Consider the following 16,799-nt stretch of genomic DNA (forward strand, 5'->3'; position numbering starts at 1 on the left):
GTTCCAAGGTCTACTTGTGGAACCTGTTCTTTGTTTACTCTCCCCCTTAAAAAAAAACATGCTCTTTAAAAACTTGACTTTCAATAAAAGTATATATATATATATATATATATATATAGTTTAAAACTTATATTATCATTATTGATTAAGTTGAGTAAGTTAATATGTAAACTATCATTATATGGTTCAAAACTTATAATTTAAATTTAAATTTTGTAAATATGACCTTCTAGATTACTTATTATATGTATTCAAATATTAACATAAAAACAAATGATCAAATCACTTAAAAGTAGCTCAATGGTCAAGTGAGATCATGGCCATTGTCACTATGTGTTTGGTTTCAAATCTTCACATCGCCAAAAGTATTTTAGGGTTTATTTCAAGGCGAGCTCAATTCTAAGAGAGTTTCCACCAAGGCCAGTTCATCAGGTTGGTTTGGGTTGGGTAAACTCCCAGACCCTAGAATCGGCCTAAGTAGGGGTTGGTTCCAGGAATTTAGAACCAAACCCTACCCTATAACAGATTAGATAGGATTAATTTAAGGCTGATTCAAAGTTAATTTCATTCGGTCCCAGGTCAGACCTACCCATTTACTCACCCCTAATGGGTGGCTAATGTGTTAGCACATCAATATGGGTGGGTTGGTACTTAACCCACACTCAACCCAACCCACCCACCCACCCATTTGCCACCCTATTCATAAATGTGTTAAGGACTTAAAGTCTTAAACGTCTTTGTTTGATTCTTTTGAAATAAATCCATAAGCAATTGCATTCAACACTTAACTCAGTAAAAAGATGCCTTTCTATTAACCACAAACATCCCAGTGGAGGGGTGGCCACTGCTAAATTTTATTAATATATACAAAAAAATCCTATGAGGGGTGGGAGACATAAAAGCCTTACCCCTTTAAAAATTCATACAGGTATTCGCTCATAAATCCATCCATAGAACACAAAACTAAATACTCCAAAGATAGGGAAGGCCCAGACAATCAATTCGGAGTGCTGTTAGAGTCTCAGGGATAAACTGTAGCGAGAGAAATACGCAATATCACGATCTGTGTCACACCCCTCATTAGCAAGAGAATCGACCACTGAATTTGCTTCTCGTTAGCGGTGGATAATAATAAAGTTCACCTGCATTAACAAATTCATGATGGCTATAAAATCATACCAAAGAATCCACGGCTACGTAGAGGAACCCTGAACCATGTTTGTGAAAGTAAAATTATTCAAATAGATGAGGAGGTTGGCTATAACCATGGAGCATGCCAGGTAAAGTCTGTCTCTTAGGCTCAGTTTGTAAAGAGTACAAATGCACACCGTAAATACATACAAAATAATACAAAATATAAAGTTTTATATTTTATATATTTGCATTTTTACTCCTTCCAAACTCAGCCTTAAATCTTGCATTTTAGCTTCCATGTTGGTTACCTGCCCACTAGAAGGTGCCTTACACAAATAAAAGAAAGAAAATTAGGCATCACTAACAACATATGAGAACTATATGAGGATATAGCATCTTTATTGCTATGGCATGCACAATCTTGTTAGTGCTGTCCAAGTGGTATTTGACCTGAGGGGTGGTCACTGTTTGGTTTGATTCAGTTCAGAGAAGACTTTAGACATCCAGTAAATTTCAATCTAAAAAATTCTCAAACCAAACTGTCCAATTTCTATTGGACTCTGATGGTGCGCGATCTGAATACTCCTAGCTGTAAGGCAGTTTGGACACCTGTTGCCAAGTAGGTCGCTCGAACTACAAAGAAAGGGATGTATCAGAGACTCGGGGTGGCTAACCCAGCGAAGTCGCTCCAATGCTTAAGTCAATAATAGTATATGTGAACTGAGAGTTTGAGAATAAGGAGAGTTAGAATGCACTAAATTGCACGTACCTTTTCATGTCATTGGGGTTGGTGCCTTTATATAGGCTTTGTTTGGCGTGGGCTTCACGCACCGCATCCGAGATTTCCGAGAGGTCCCCTAATCGATCCAAGATCCCCAGAGTTAACCGTCATGCACGTTGGCCATCCTCTGGAACACTCGGTACGTAGGCCAACTTCCGAGAAACTTGGGAGTCCTAGGATATGCATACCGAATTTTCAGTCAGGTCGACAAGCCCTCGAGGGAGGTCGCTCCTCGTGTCGAGGTCACATCGGCCAGTGACGAGGTGCTACAAGTCAGCCCTAGACGAGGTGTTCCTAGACGGCCTAAGTTGTGGTCAAAGACGCTAGGTTGGCGGTAAAGGCGGGTCACCAAGTCGGGGCGACGACAAACTACGATCTGAAACTCCAAATCATCGCCTAAGTGTCGTCCAACTATTTCGAGATACCATGTGTCACAATGTCATTGGAGGGCCAAATCTGCCCTCATCAGACTTTACTCAATTAAAAAGGCCAAATAATATACATTCAAATTGGCTTGTCTAGAAATTGAAACAAAAATACTTCTACTAGAATGTTTCTATAGTTTTATGGAATTACTTAAACCAACCGTCTATTTTTCATTATACTAAAACAATCCTAAAGTTTGCAACCTATTTACTTAACCAGTTTTTCACTAAGAATTGTTTATTTTTCTATTTGAAAATAATAACATGATCATTTAAATTGAACGGGAAATATTCAAAGGTTGGGCCATGATCGATTATCCTAAAAACAAAATGGAATAATTGCATGTGTCTTAGGGCAAAATTAGCATTTTCATTTTTATTTTCTTTTGAGTAAATTTATTCAAATGGATGCTAAGATCAAAACTGTCACTTTCCACCCGTAAGGGGTGATTTAGTAAAACACAAGTAGATTTTGATAAATTAATGGAACTATAAGTGGTCTTTTAGTAAACAATCCTAAATTTAAAAGTAGGGATTATATATGAAAAGGAGTGATGGACTTTTGGCCAAGAAAGTCAAAAAGGAGCTGATGGGGTGATGGACTTGATGTGTCAATGAGTCAGGCCCGATTTAGACCCGAGCTGAGAATCAACTCAACACACATTAGCCAAAAAGCAGAAGGAAAAAGAAGTTAGCTAGGTCAAAAATCAACAATAATAATTTAATGTCAGGCGAGTCCCATCCACATTCTACTAGGCACTATGATTTGATGACTTCCCTTCTTAACGAGTACCAAGTGGCGACTTGTTTGGCTGCATAGGTCAAAAAGAGCGAAAATTTTTGCACTGCTGAATGTATAAGTTAGGTCAAAATGCATGGAGAATGGGAGATTCACCTCCAAGCATAAACAATGATTTACTCGGTCTATGTGCAGTAGTCCACGTTAAATTTACTAAGGATCGCTATAAATAGGTTGTGTTTGCACTGGACTTACCATACTGCAATCTCAAATCGATCAAACATTAATTCATTGATTGAGTGAGAAAATGGTGAACTCGAAGTTGGTTTCTGTTGCATTTTTTGTTTTACTTTGCGTTGGGCTCTCCTCGGCTGCTAGGTCCCTGCTTGCCGTTGGTGGAGGAGGAGGGGGAGGTAGTGGTGAGGGAGGTGGTGGTGGTAGAGGTAAAGGAACTGGGTCTGGATATGGCTCGGGTTACGGGGAGGGATATGGTTCCGGAGAAGGCATTGGTTATAGTGGGGCAAAAGGGAAAGGATATGCAAGTGGTGGAGGTGGCGGAGGTGGAGGTGGAGGCGGAGGTGGAGGTGGTGGAGGGTCTGGAAATGGCAGCGGTTATGGTTCCGGGGGTGGTAGTGGTTCAGGGTATGGTGCTGGAGGAGCCGTAGGTGGAGGTTCTTATGCAAGTGGTGGAGGAGGTGGAGGTGGATCAGGCAATGGACATGGGAGTGGCTCCGGATACGGTTCTGGTAGTGGCTCAGGATATGGAGCAGGAGGTGCCAATGGTGGAGGCTATGCCAGTGGTGGTGGAGGTGGTGGTGGTGGAGGTGGAGGTGGTGGTGGTGGAGGCGGTGGTGGCGGTTCAGGCAGTGGCTCTGGTTCTGGCTATGGTTCAGGTTCTGGATCCGGATACGGTGGTGGAGTTGGCCATAGCACGTAGATTGAAAGTAGGACCCCTCCACCCCCATCCCCCTCTTTCTCCTGCGTGTTGTGTGTAATGAATAAAGGTCCATTATGTCTAAGTAATAAGGGTATTATGTGCGCGCGTATGTAACACTTCAATGGTGAATAATATTAAGTTGTAATTCACTTTTTTTTTTGTTTCATAAGTTTTAATTCACTTGAATAAAAGCAAAAGAAAGGTTTCCATGGTGAGTCTATGAATGAAGAGTTGATTTTTATTGCTCTGCATATTTAGTATTCATTGTTTTTTTATGGGTTCAACTATAACATTGAAAATACATGATATCGAAAAACTTAGATCCCGTTTGATTTGCAGAAATAGGAGTTTGGAATCGGAATCAGAGTGGGCTATTCTGATTTTAAGTTTTGGTTGATGGAATCAAAATCTCATTTCCATCTCTTCTGAAATAGCATTTTCTCTATTTGAAAAAATGGTCAATCCCTATTCTTCCTTTGAGAATAAAATCTCATTCCTATTAATTTCAATTCTTATCCTCATTCCTATTTGAATCAAACATAGGAGTAAACCATTCTTATTATGATTCTGACTCTGGAATATTTTAATTTTGATTTCGACTATGAATCAAACAATCCTTATAATCAACTAGTATCATAAAAGAGGTGACGAATCATCACCAAATTCATGAAATGCTTTGATTGGTTAAAGCTCTTCCAACCAAATGGTATTCATCTAAATCACTAATCACATATTCATCATAAATTCCTCTTTATTTAGATCAATATTTTAAGTATTATTTGTCAAACCTAACACGTGACAAAATTCATGAGTCAGATCCTCACTGTCTTAGCAGTTAGCACAGAAGTATCCATAGTCCGAGCTCGCATTCTGTGCACCCCTGGGTGCACCGGACGAGTAAACCCGTGCATGGGTGATCGACACGTCGACCAGGCCAACGTTAATGTGCGTTTGAGCATTAACATGGTCTGGTCCGGTTCATGCAAAAATGAATTGGTTCGCGAGAACACGAACCAGTCAAGTACCCATAAAAAATCCCCTTTTTCTTTTGATTCTTCTCCTTTCAGTTCTTTCTTCCATTTCTCTCCACCGAACCCTACCCATATAACAGAGTAACCCTTGTCCACCGGCAGCAATAGAGCTCTGGCGGCGAATCGATGGCGACAGAGCTCCGGCGGTGGCGATGTATCCTTCTTCTCTTCTAAAATGACTCTCCATTATTCTTCTTCTTCGACTCTTCTTCTTCGTCTTCTCCAGTGGTAAGTCTGATCTAAAGGACGAACAGGGTTGCAATCACCTTCCATTCCTCTCTTTTTCTGTTGTTTTTCTTTCTGGTATTCACAGTTCTCAGTATGGAGGACGTGAGACGGGAGGCCACGGCAAGACTTCAGGAGGGATCTGGCAATTCAAAGGGCTCAGAACTGCAACACTGTAAACCGACATGGACATTCTACTCGTGCAAGAATCGCTTCCACCATCATTTTACCAGCTTTAACGTCCTCGCTTTCTTCATCTTCACCAGGAAGATAATGGAAAGTAGGGTTAATAAAAGATGTTGTAACTAGAACTACGGTGCTCCCAACGACGAGTGACCCTGCAACAGTCCCTCCTACCTGTGACCTCCTGCAAGAGAGATAGTAAACAGAGACGACTTCACAGAGGAAGACTGTGAAACGGTGACCTCCTACAAAAATCCCTCCAAACATGGTGCAGTCGTTGTCTCTGGTAATAACGATTGGTGGCTTGGGTTTGTTCTTAGACCTAGGTGGTCGACCTCTCGGTTTCCAAACAACTTCCGCTCGTCGTTGCCAAGTACATTCGGTGGAGAAGTGTCAATAATAGCCGGTTCAACCAGCTAACGGAGAAAACTTCCATTAATTCGTGGTTAACACATTTTGATCATCCATTCACGGATTCCCTCGTCCAGTGCACCCACGGGTGCATAGAATGCGATCTCCCATGGTCCAGCCTCAAGTCTGGCATGACCTAATAAGCCCACTCTGTTTTTTTTTTTCATTTCTAGTGGAAGATAAAGAAAGCTTTCATGTATTAAAAAGGGGCACAGTTTTTCTTCGTTGAGACCCAAGAGACCGAGCCCGCAAGGTTGAACAAGCCTTGAAGCTTGGAATAATTGATTTGAATCAAATTTGACCTATTGTAGCCCTATTTGACACACGAGGTTCCTTTCAGCTCTAAACTGATGTGGAAGTGACCAATTATTGATGGGTAAGAGACTTAAACTCGCCTGAGTATTCTTATAAATACAAGAGACACGCGTGATATACGGGAAATTTGGAAAGATTTAATAAATTTAGTTTTCATTTAATGTTGATATATAAAAAATAATTATTGTTAATTGAATATGAATATTATTTTTTAATAAATTTAATTTTATTAATAATTTGTAGTAATTTCAATAATTTTTATTCTTTTTATTATTTTTAATTGAAATTTTGATTAATTTTAAATATATAAAAATAATTATAAAAGCTAATATTTTTATTAATTCCACTCATCAATGTCGGGCAAGTTTAGGGGCAAGACACCCCACTCCTTATCAAGGACGGAGAATCCTCAAATTTCACTATCCTGTCCCCAATGTTGGGCAGGTTCAAGTAGAGGAGTAAATTGGGTCGTGTTGGGTCGGCACGACATGACCCGCATGTGGCCTGCACAAAGTGCGAGTCATGCCATGCTAGCCCACAACGCATCCCGGGCTGTGCCTCCTCCTTTAGGATAATTTGGGAGTCAGTTTGGCATGGCTCACGGGGCGTACCGCCGGTCAAGTTGGTCCATGGACTAAGCCTTGGGCCAGGCCATGCCCTACACCAAGCCAAGTTCAAGGCAAGGCACACACTCCCCGTCCAAGGTTTTTAAAATTGGACCTGATATGGAATTGTTTTGGGGTCGAACGGTCTAACTGTTCACTCCGAATGGATGACACGCTCTAACAAAAAAACAAGAAAAACAAAAAAAGGCCAAAAGTTGTTGTCAGGGTTGACAATTCAACTACCCAGGTCTGCAGTTTGCTAACCAAATAAACAGTCTTTGGACAAAAAGAGATTTTGAGGTGAAACGGTGTCCGGTTCCCAATTTTTCCGGTCTAACCATCTAGTTTGATTCAGTTTTGAAAACATTGTCCCTGTCAACCCTGATAGAAATGATCAAAAGGATATATTGAGTATGAACAACATGGTAAATTTCTAAAAGTACACTAAATTGTCTTTAATATTCAAAAATGTAATTTTATGAAAATTTTGGAAAATGTATTGTACTTGTGTAATTTTGAAATTTTATTTAAATTTATTTAAATTTTTATTAAATAATTTGTTTTCTTTTTAAATGGTTTACTTACAGAATTGTACTAATTTATCTTATAATTTTTAATATAAACTAACCAATAATTTCATTTTTCCAATATTATACTAATTTATCTTAATTATTTGTTCAAATTATAGTTTTCCATTTCACATGGTCATTATTCTTTAATAATCCTCAATAATTTGCAATGCAAATCACATAATATTTCAATGATTTTCCAAAATCTATCAAATGTAATAAATTTTCCTAAATTTTCCAAAATATTCTAATAATTTTCAATAATTATTTAATGCATTTTAAATAAACTTTCACATACTTTAATATCTTTTAATTTCAAAAATGTTATTTTATGAAAATGTAGTTTTATGAAAATTTTATTACATTTGTGTAACTATGGGGATTTATTGAAATTTTTTTAAAATTATTATTAAATATATTTTTTATTTAAAAATTTACTAACAAAATAACGTTAATTTATCTTTTATTTTTTAATATAAATTAATTAATAATTTCATTTTCTAACATTATAATACATTGTTCCCCCATTTGTATTTGGTTATTAATTATAATAATAACAATAACAAAAATTTTATACATTTTGATAATTGTTAAATATAATTCTCAATCTTATAGAAATTAGTTAAAGAGTTTTCAACTTCTATAAAATGTTGTTAATGAGCTAATTAATAACAATATTTATTAATTTTTGGTAACATACTAACCGTACTAATAAGAATATTTAATTTTTGGTAAATTATTAACTGTAGTTATTAACTTTTGGTAATAACACTATATAATACTCATTGAATCTGGGTGGGATTAAATATTAATCGTATTTAAATAATTATTAATTAATATGAATATTTTAAATGAGGAAGAGTAGATACAAATTCGGGGGATGCATTTTAGGAATTGATTAAGGAGTTGGGCAACATGATACTTTCCTATTGGTTTAAATGAGATACCTTAGGAGAGAGATTATAGGAATATTTTTAGGTAGTTGGGTGACATGGCTTAATGGAAGTGGTGGGTAGGGTGAGAAAAAAAAAACTGAAAAACCGAACCAACCAAAAAAACCGACCGAAACTTAACCAAAAAATCGGTTAACCAAACCAAACCAAACCGAAAATTCAGTTAACCGAACCAATCGGTTCGATTTTGGTTCAGTATTTTTCAAAAACCAAAGGCACCGGTTTGGTTTTGATTAACCAATATAAAAAAACTAGCGGTTAGCTGAACTGACCGGTATACATATATTCTATATATTTTATATATTTATGTATATTATATATATATATATATATATTTTACACTTTTTATATATTATAAATTAATAAATATGCATTATATATAAATATATATATTTATAATATATGATATATTATTTATTAATTAAAATATAATATATTTTGCTTAATATATTTATTTATAAATTTTTTATTATATATATTTTATAATATATATTATAAAAAATGAAAAACCAAAAAACCGATGAATCGAACCAACGATTAACCAAACCAGTCAACCGGTTAACCAACTGGTTTCGGTTTGGTTACGATTACCAATTTTTCAAAAACAGATAGGACCAGTTTAGTCCTAAATAAAACTCCACAGTTTGATTAACTGAACCATGAACACCCCGAGTGGTGGGAAGGGGAGAGGAGAGAAAATCAAAGAGAATGAAGGGTGTGGATAATGGAGCAAGGAGAGGCATGGTCGGTTTTCTAGTATTTCAGATCGACTTTGGTTTAATAAAAATATATTGATATTTTATATTTTAAATTTAAATTTTTAAAACGAGAAAGTAGGAAAATTCCCATATTTACTAGTCTAAAATATTTCTTATCATAGATTTAATTTTTGTAATTTATTTTTTAATATCATTGTAATTTATGAAATTTAAAGTTAATTTTCAAGTTTAAATCTTTTAAACAAACAAACTAAACTGAAAATAGACCAAAATCGAAACAACTAGAGTTGGTGGGTTTTCACTAATGGTCAATCAATTTCAAGTGACAAACTGCGAACTTGACTAGATTGATTTGATTGGCGAAATAGTCTGCAACTAAATTGAACCAATCATTGAACGCTCCTAAGTTCAACTAAATTTATAGTTTAGTCTCTAATAAATAACAATAGTTTAATCTCCAAAAACTATTGAAAATTTATATCACACGTACACGATCATTGAAAAAATGTTTATAATGAAAATATAATAGATATATAATAAAAATACAATAATTACAAAAATATAATAAATTAGTAAATAAACAGTGTAATATTAAATAATAGTTTAATCTTTAATAAGTATTAATCTATAAATTCTCAATCACCATGCTCATGGCATAGATTGAACGATGACTTGAATGTGCAGTTCATCCATCCATGTGGTTTTTTTTTTTTTGAAGGCAATAAAATAAGTTATTAAGTATTTTTTTATGGTAAATAAATAAAACTTATGATAATTAATTTTTGCATGGTGATTGATGTAACCGTTTCTGGTCGCGTACCAATGTTTTGTTATGTAAAAATTTTTTTGGCTAAGTATCTCGTTATTTGACCCAGTGGTGACGTGCCTTAGTGATGAGCTACTTGGTGGCGAACTGCTTGGTGAACTGCTTGGGGGCGAACCGCCTGGTGGCGAACTGCATGGTGGCGAACTGCCTAGTGGCAAGCTTCCTGGTGGCGAGCTCCCTAGTGGCGAGCTGCCTGGTGGCAAACAGCTTGGTGGCGAACTGCCTGGTAGCGAACTGCCTAGTGGCGAACTGCCTGGTGGCGAGCTCCCTGGTGGCGAGCTCCCTGGTGGCGAACTGCCTGGTGGTGAGCTCCCTGGTGGCAAACTCCCTACTAGGCGGCCTGTGACTTAGAGAATGGTGGAGCTCCCTAGTGCAACGCAACCCGACTGCCCTCTGCATGAGGTGGTCTTCTTTCCTTTGTAGGCAGTGAAAGCTGAGGGACCTGCAAGAACTCCATCTTTTCCTCCTCTTTGTAGGCGGCGGGAGCTGAGGGACCTACGGGAACTCCATCTTTTCCTCCTCTTTGTAGGCGGCGGGAACTAAGGGACCTGCAGAAACTCCATCTTTTCCTCCTCTTTGTAGGCAGCGGGAGTTGAGGGACCTGCGGGAACTCCATATTTTCCTCCTCTTTGTAGGCGGCGGGAGCCGAAGGACCTACGGGAACTGAATTAGAGGACCCGGGGGTATTTTCCCGGCGGGGACCCTCTGATGCTTAATTTAGCACTCTAATTGTAGAGAGCTTTGAAGATAATATTGGAGAAACGAGAGAGCTAGAGAACAGGGATTACCTCCATTTTTTCCATTCTCTCCCCTTTTGTCTTTTGGGGGTCTGAGTCCTTATATATTGGTGTCCTGTCAAATCAGGCGTAACTGCCTCTATCAAGTCAGGCGTAACCGCCTCTCTCTCTGCCGCATCCGTTACTACCAGAGCTGAGGTGGAGGGTGTAGGCGGCTACTGCAGATTATGGCTCTGCCAATCAAGGGACAGCTCTCAGGATTGGCAGGCACAGTGCTGCCCAGCGAGAGACGTGGGCACAGGTCTCCAAATGTGTCAGGTACGGTTGTCAGGCAAGAGATCTTCTTGCGATACGCCAAACTACTCCTGTATGGAGCTACCATACAAGTGGTGAGCTGCTCGGGGGAGCTCTGTTGAGCCGCTTATGGCGAGTTCTGCCAAGCTGCCTAGCTCCTTGGCGAGCTCTTTGATGAGCTACCGAGCTCCTTGGTGAGCTCCTTGGTGAACTACCGAGCTCGTGGGGTATGCATGCCGAGCTTATCGGTGGGCGTCTTATGGGCAGCTAGGTCGGCCAGGTCGGATCATGTACTAGGCTGATCCAAGTCGACCAGGTCGCGCCATGCCGGCCAGACCAGTGCCCGGGTGGGTCACTAACTTGGTAAGTTGTTGCCTGGGTGTTTGCCTAGTTGTCACGAGGTGCCGCGTGTCGCAATTTCACTGGAGGGACAAATCTGCCCTCATCATTTTCCCCCCACTCCCAAGCTGAGAGTAACTCAGCGAAGGGAGTAGATTTCTTCTTTTGGCCTGTAAGTAGACGAGCTAGTAAGTACTGATCCAATTCCTTAGGCTTTGGGAGCTGCCTGTATGTGGCGAGCTGCCAATAAGGTGAGGAGGTCTTCGCCAGTTCAGTAGTGTAGCCCTTAGGTTCTAGGGGCAACTTATAGTTCACTTTTCTGATTTTGCTCATGCTGAGGAAGCGACTGGGTATTTAGCAATAGTGTGGCCCATAGGCTTTGGGAGTGATTCGTAATCCACTCTTCTTGACTTTGCCCATGCCGAAGAGGCAACTGGGTCTTAAGTAGTAATGTGGCCCGTAGGCTTTTGGGAGTGACTCATAGTCTACTCTTCTTTGACTTTTTCCCGTGCCAGAGAGGCGACCGGGTCTTAAGTAGTAATGTGGTCTGTAGGCTTTGCCTGTGAGGTGTCGAGCTATGATTGTGCTGCATCAGCTTCGTAATGCCGGTCACCCACTCCTACAAGAAGCTACTAGGAGCTCGACCTTCAGGGGCAGCACTATTAACTTTAGGTTGCCAGCTCATATGGGAGCCTTGGAAGGCTCGACCGGTAAGGGCGCCTATGAAGTCTGTTGGCAGCCAACTCCCGCGGAAGCCACGAAGAGCTCATCTTTGTAGGGGGGACCTTGCGGAGAGGACTAATGAGGCATTATCTGAATTGAAAGTAAGGTTGGTAGAGCTACTTAGTCCGTTAGCTCCCTGCATAGTCTTTGAGTTCATAAAAAATGTAAACTATAAAGCGATAGCTTCAATTTCTAAAAAGCGAGGACATAGCTTTGGTAAGATGAGAACTTAGCTTTTGTAGGATGAGAACTTAACTTTTTGTAGCGTGTTCCCACAGACGGCGCCAATTGATGTAAACGTTTCTGTTCGTGTACCAATGTTTTGTGATGTAAAAAATTTTTTGTCTAAGTACCTAGTTATTTGACCCGGTGGTGACGTGCCTTAGTGATGAGCTACTTGGTGGTGAACTGCCTGGTGGCGAACTGCTTGGTGAACTGCCAGGGGTGCAAACTGCCTAGTGGCGAACTGCAAGGTGGCGAATTGTCTGGTGGCGAACTGCCTGGTGGTGAGCTCCCTGGTGGCGAGCTCCATAGTGGTGAGCTGCCTGGTGGCGAATAGCCTGGTGGCAAACTGCCTAGTGGCGAGCTCCCTAGTTGCGAACTCCCTGGTGGTGAACTGCCTGGTGGCAAACTCCCTACTAGGCGGCCTGTGACTTAGAGAATGGTGAAGCTCTCTGGTGCAGCGCACCCGACTGCCTCTGCATGAGGTGGTCTTCTTTCCTTTGTAGGCAGTGAAAGCTGAGGGACATGCGAGAACTCCATCTTTTCCTCCTCTTTGTAGGCGGTGGGAGCTGGGGGACCTGCAGGAACTCCATATTTTCCTCCTCTTTGTAGGCAGCGGGAGATGAGGGACCTGCGGGAACTCCATCTTTTCCTCCTCTTTGTAGGCGGCGGGAGCTGAAGGACTTGCAGGAACTGAATCAGAGGACCCGGGGGTATTTTCCCAGCAGGGACCCTCCGACGCTTAATTTAGCACTCTGATTGTAGAGAGCTTTGAAGATAATATTGGAGAAACGAGAGAGCTAGAGAGCAAGGATTACCTCCATTTTTTCCATTCTCTCCCCTTTTGTCTTTGGGAGTCTGAGTCCTTATATAGTGGTGTCCTGTCAAATCAGGCGTAACAGCCTCTATCAAGTCAGGCATAACCACCTCAGTCTCTCTGCCGCAGCTGTTACTGCCAGGGCTGAGGTGGCGGGGTGCAAGCGGATGCTGCAGAGTATGGCTCTGCCAGTCAAGGGACAGCTCTCAGGACTGGCAGGCACGGCGCTGCCCAGCGAGAGACATGGGCGCAGATCTCCGGATCTGTCAGGTACAGTTGTCAAGCAGGAGATCTTCTTGCGATACGCCAAACTACTCCTATACCTAGCTACCATAAAAGTGGCGAGCTGCCCGGGGGAGCTCTGTCGAACTGCTTGTGGCGAGCTCTGCCGAGCTGCCTGACTCCTTGGCGAGCTCTTTGGTGAGCTACCGAGTTCCTTGGCGAGCTCCTTGGTGAGCTACCGAGCTCGTGGTGCCGAGCTTATCGGTGGGCGTCTTATGAGCGGCTAGGTCGGCCAGGTCTGATCATGTACTAGGCTGATCCAGGTCGGCCAGGTCGCGCAGGCCGCGCAAGCCACGCGCAGGTCGCGCCAAGCCGACCAGACCAGTGCCTGGGTGGGTCACTAACTTGGTAAGTTATTGCCTGGCTATTTGCCTACTTGTCACAAGGTGCCACGTGTCATAATTTCACTGGAGGGTATATATCTTAAGAAACTCCTCTATGACAAAGAATGTTAATTAGCACAAAGTAGATTGAAAACTTGTGATAATTGATTTCTTTCCCTTCGCTAGAAAGTGTTGAGTTGTTCATGAATGATATAAATTTCAGAAATTGAGCATTAATTTGCCAAAAATCAAAAGGATCCTTAAAGTCAACAAAGAACGACCAGCTATTGCACTTATATGATGCGCCAAAACTCCTCCTCATCCTACTATCACTTTTTAAACAACTGAAATGAGATGAGAAACCATACAAGAATTTAATTTGATTAATTATAATATGGTCGTCACCTGAGGTGAAGTCGTTCAAGCTAAATCCAAGCACAACTCTTCCAGGTTCAGGCATGAGTGGGCATAGTCGGGCTAGGGCAAGTTGGTGACAAAACATATTGATCAGAGAAAAGACCTTACATGTATGGAATAGTAACAGTAGTACCAACAAACACATCTTTTAACTAGAAACTAAAGGGTTGTAACTAGATCAATTATTTGAGAAACTAACTGGACTGTCTGAACTATTTCTCCAGTGGCCAAAGTGGACAATTCATCAAATAGCAGAGTTTCGAATTGGTGGAAAATGCAACTTAGGTGGGCCAACTCAACTCTACTAGCTTTTTCTCAGGTTGAACTGGGATTTTTTTCGGCTATGAACTAGGCTTATTAGGCTAAAAACTTAAGCTTAATTCTATATTAGGTTGGTCTTAGGTTGAGTAATGAGCTCATAGGTACCCAGTCAGACACCTGTTTATTATGTAAGCAAGTAAAAGGAACATTTACAGTTTACTTCTATATCATAAGCCATTTTTTAAAATTTTTGGAACCCCTGCCCTTGTCTACTCTCCTTACAGATACAACGTAACTCAATCTGAGTTGTTTTGGGATTTAGATCAGTTTATGCGACTTGCCTTAAATTGGACTGGGTTTTAGGATAGGGTGCTCAAGATTCACGAACTATATACATAGACCATTAGTTCAATATTCTTGTTTTATACTTTTCCTTAATCCCAACTTAATCAAAATTCTCTATGAATATGACGATAACAGTAGTCCAAACTTTCAATTCTTTAATCTGAAAAATGCCCTTTTCTAGACTGAAACCTAGCTATATGATGAATTGAGAATGAAGAAATGAACACAACGCTCGCTTTTTTTTTTCAGTCTCAAAACAAGTTGTATGACGACTCTTCATCGTACAACCAGACCGGCAGACCTGTACTCATATTTTCCTTTGTTATTGACCTACAAAGATACGCAGTGTGTTCAGAACACCGATTACAGAAGGAACTAAGAAAGCCTCTGGATTGGCAACCTGATCACTCTTTAGGTCCATGAGCATCGTATTCAGCCACATGTATTGGACCTTAAATTAGTCTAATAATTCCAACAAATATATTGGCCAGATCTAATAACCCTAAATCATATCATTTGGGTTGGATCAGAATGCTATATTATGATGCTACATTGATGTAGTATAAGAGAAGACCAATAAGTTTTATCTAAGTTGGGACCATTCCAAGACATATAAAAAGTTTGGATGACATTACTGATCCAACTGAGTAATTAGTTACCAAGTTAGCACCGAACTTCTATTTTGATTCAAATTTACCAATCTAGCACTAGCACAAAATTTCCATATGAGTTCAAATTTATCAAGATAGTGTCATCACGGAATTTCCATCCTGGTTTGAATTTACTAAGATTAGCATCAGCACAGAATTCCTATCTTAGTTTGAATTTACCAAGATAATGTCAGACAAGGTTGAAAATATCAATACGCCAGTAGGGGCATATATCGGGCGAATCAATACTATTTTTTTATTGTTTTTCTTATTTTTTTTGCAATCGGTTTAGGGGGCCGGTTTAGGGCTCCTCCACCCCCTGAATTGGTCAGACCCCCAATACACCCACTGTAAGGGCGTATCAGAGTGGCCCCAGAACGATACGTATCTGACGATACAGGACGATACGTGTTGATAGTTTGAACCTTGAGTCATCGCAGGGCTTCTATTCTAGATCATAGTTACCAAATTAGTATTAGATTATAATTTTCGAATTTATATTCAATTAGGACTTTCCTTTTGAAAGGTTTAAGTAATATTCTATTATAGAGTGTTTTCTTAGATTAGGATTGCACAATTAAAACATTTTTTTAGGAGTTTTAGGAAGATTCTATTATGGAGTGTTTTCAAATTAGGAATAGGAACTATAAGGGTGTTTGCCTACATAAAGATTAGTTAGGGGAAGGCTAAGAGAGTTTTTTATATTGAATTTTCTCTTAATTATTCAATGAAGAATTCTTCTTCCTCACAGTTCGACTTCTACTCTTTTCTTTGAAACTTTTCTCAATGTATTTTGTTTTCGTATTGCGCCATACATGAAATAATATATATTTCCAAATACCCATCTTGAACACATAAAAAAACTCTAAACTACAATCACAAACCCTGGCAGCGATCACCATTTGGTTGATCTGTTCAAATTAAGATTAATGGAAGTGAATATAAATATATGACTACCTAAGATCAATGTTTTAAAAACCTATTTGGAGGTGGACCCACTTTTGCCTTCAGGTCATGGGTCATGTTTAATTGTTTTTTAGGTCCAAAAAATGGTTTTTTTGGCAAAAATAGCGGGGCAATGCACCTTTGGCCCCTTGACCTTGAGAAGCATAGATCTCAAAAAGTTACTCAAAATAATAAAAAAAAAGATCACACAAATTGGACATTAGAATGCATTTAAAGTTATGGCTTCTAAAAGTGTGTACATACATTGAGCGTGCAACCCATGACCCGATGACTAGGTCGAATGGATCAACAATTGAACCGCCCGGATCAAATAGATTTTGACCAAGTCAACATTTTTTACCAAATTGTGGGTTTCAACATAATCGGACCCAAAATCAAAGTAGGTGATGGTTTGAAGATTCAACGAACTGGGTCAATGGAAAATTGAAAACACTCCTATGATAATGGAAAATTGAAAACACTCCTATGATAACCTTTAGGGACAAGAACTCTTCTCAAACGCATCAAGCGTTTTATGGAACTCTATAGAAGCTCAGTTCAGTTACAATCTGAATAACAGCAAGAGTCAAT

The 16,799-nt window shown here is 39.7% G+C and overlaps 1 protein-coding gene across 1 annotated transcript; it reads left to right on the forward strand.

Moving 5' to 3' along the window:
• Window positions 1-3,313: 3,313 nt before the first annotated feature.
• On the forward strand, window positions 3,314-4,236 carry LOC148851732 (uncharacterized). Its single transcript, XM_088942834.1, has one exon. The coding sequence runs from the start codon at window positions 3,387-3,389 to the stop codon at window positions 4,014-4,016; it is 630 nt and encodes a 209-aa protein (XP_088798960.1). The 5' UTR covers window positions 3,314-3,386; the 3' UTR covers window positions 4,017-4,236.
• The last annotated feature ends 12,563 nt before the right edge of the window (window positions 4,237-16,799 follow it).

Source organism: Nelumbo lutea, chromosome 5, assembly GCF_056320005.1.
Source record: "Nelumbo lutea isolate HS-2025 chromosome 5, American lotus-T2T, whole genome shotgun sequence".
NCBI classification, from domain to species: Eukaryota; Viridiplantae; Streptophyta; class Magnoliopsida; order Proteales; family Nelumbonaceae; genus Nelumbo; species Nelumbo lutea.

What these genes read in the sequence shown, in the direction of transcription:
- LOC148851732 (XM_088942834.1), top strand. Translation starts at nt 3,387, where the DNA reads ATGGTGAACTCGAAGTTGGTTTCTGTTGCATTTTTTGTTTTACTTTGC.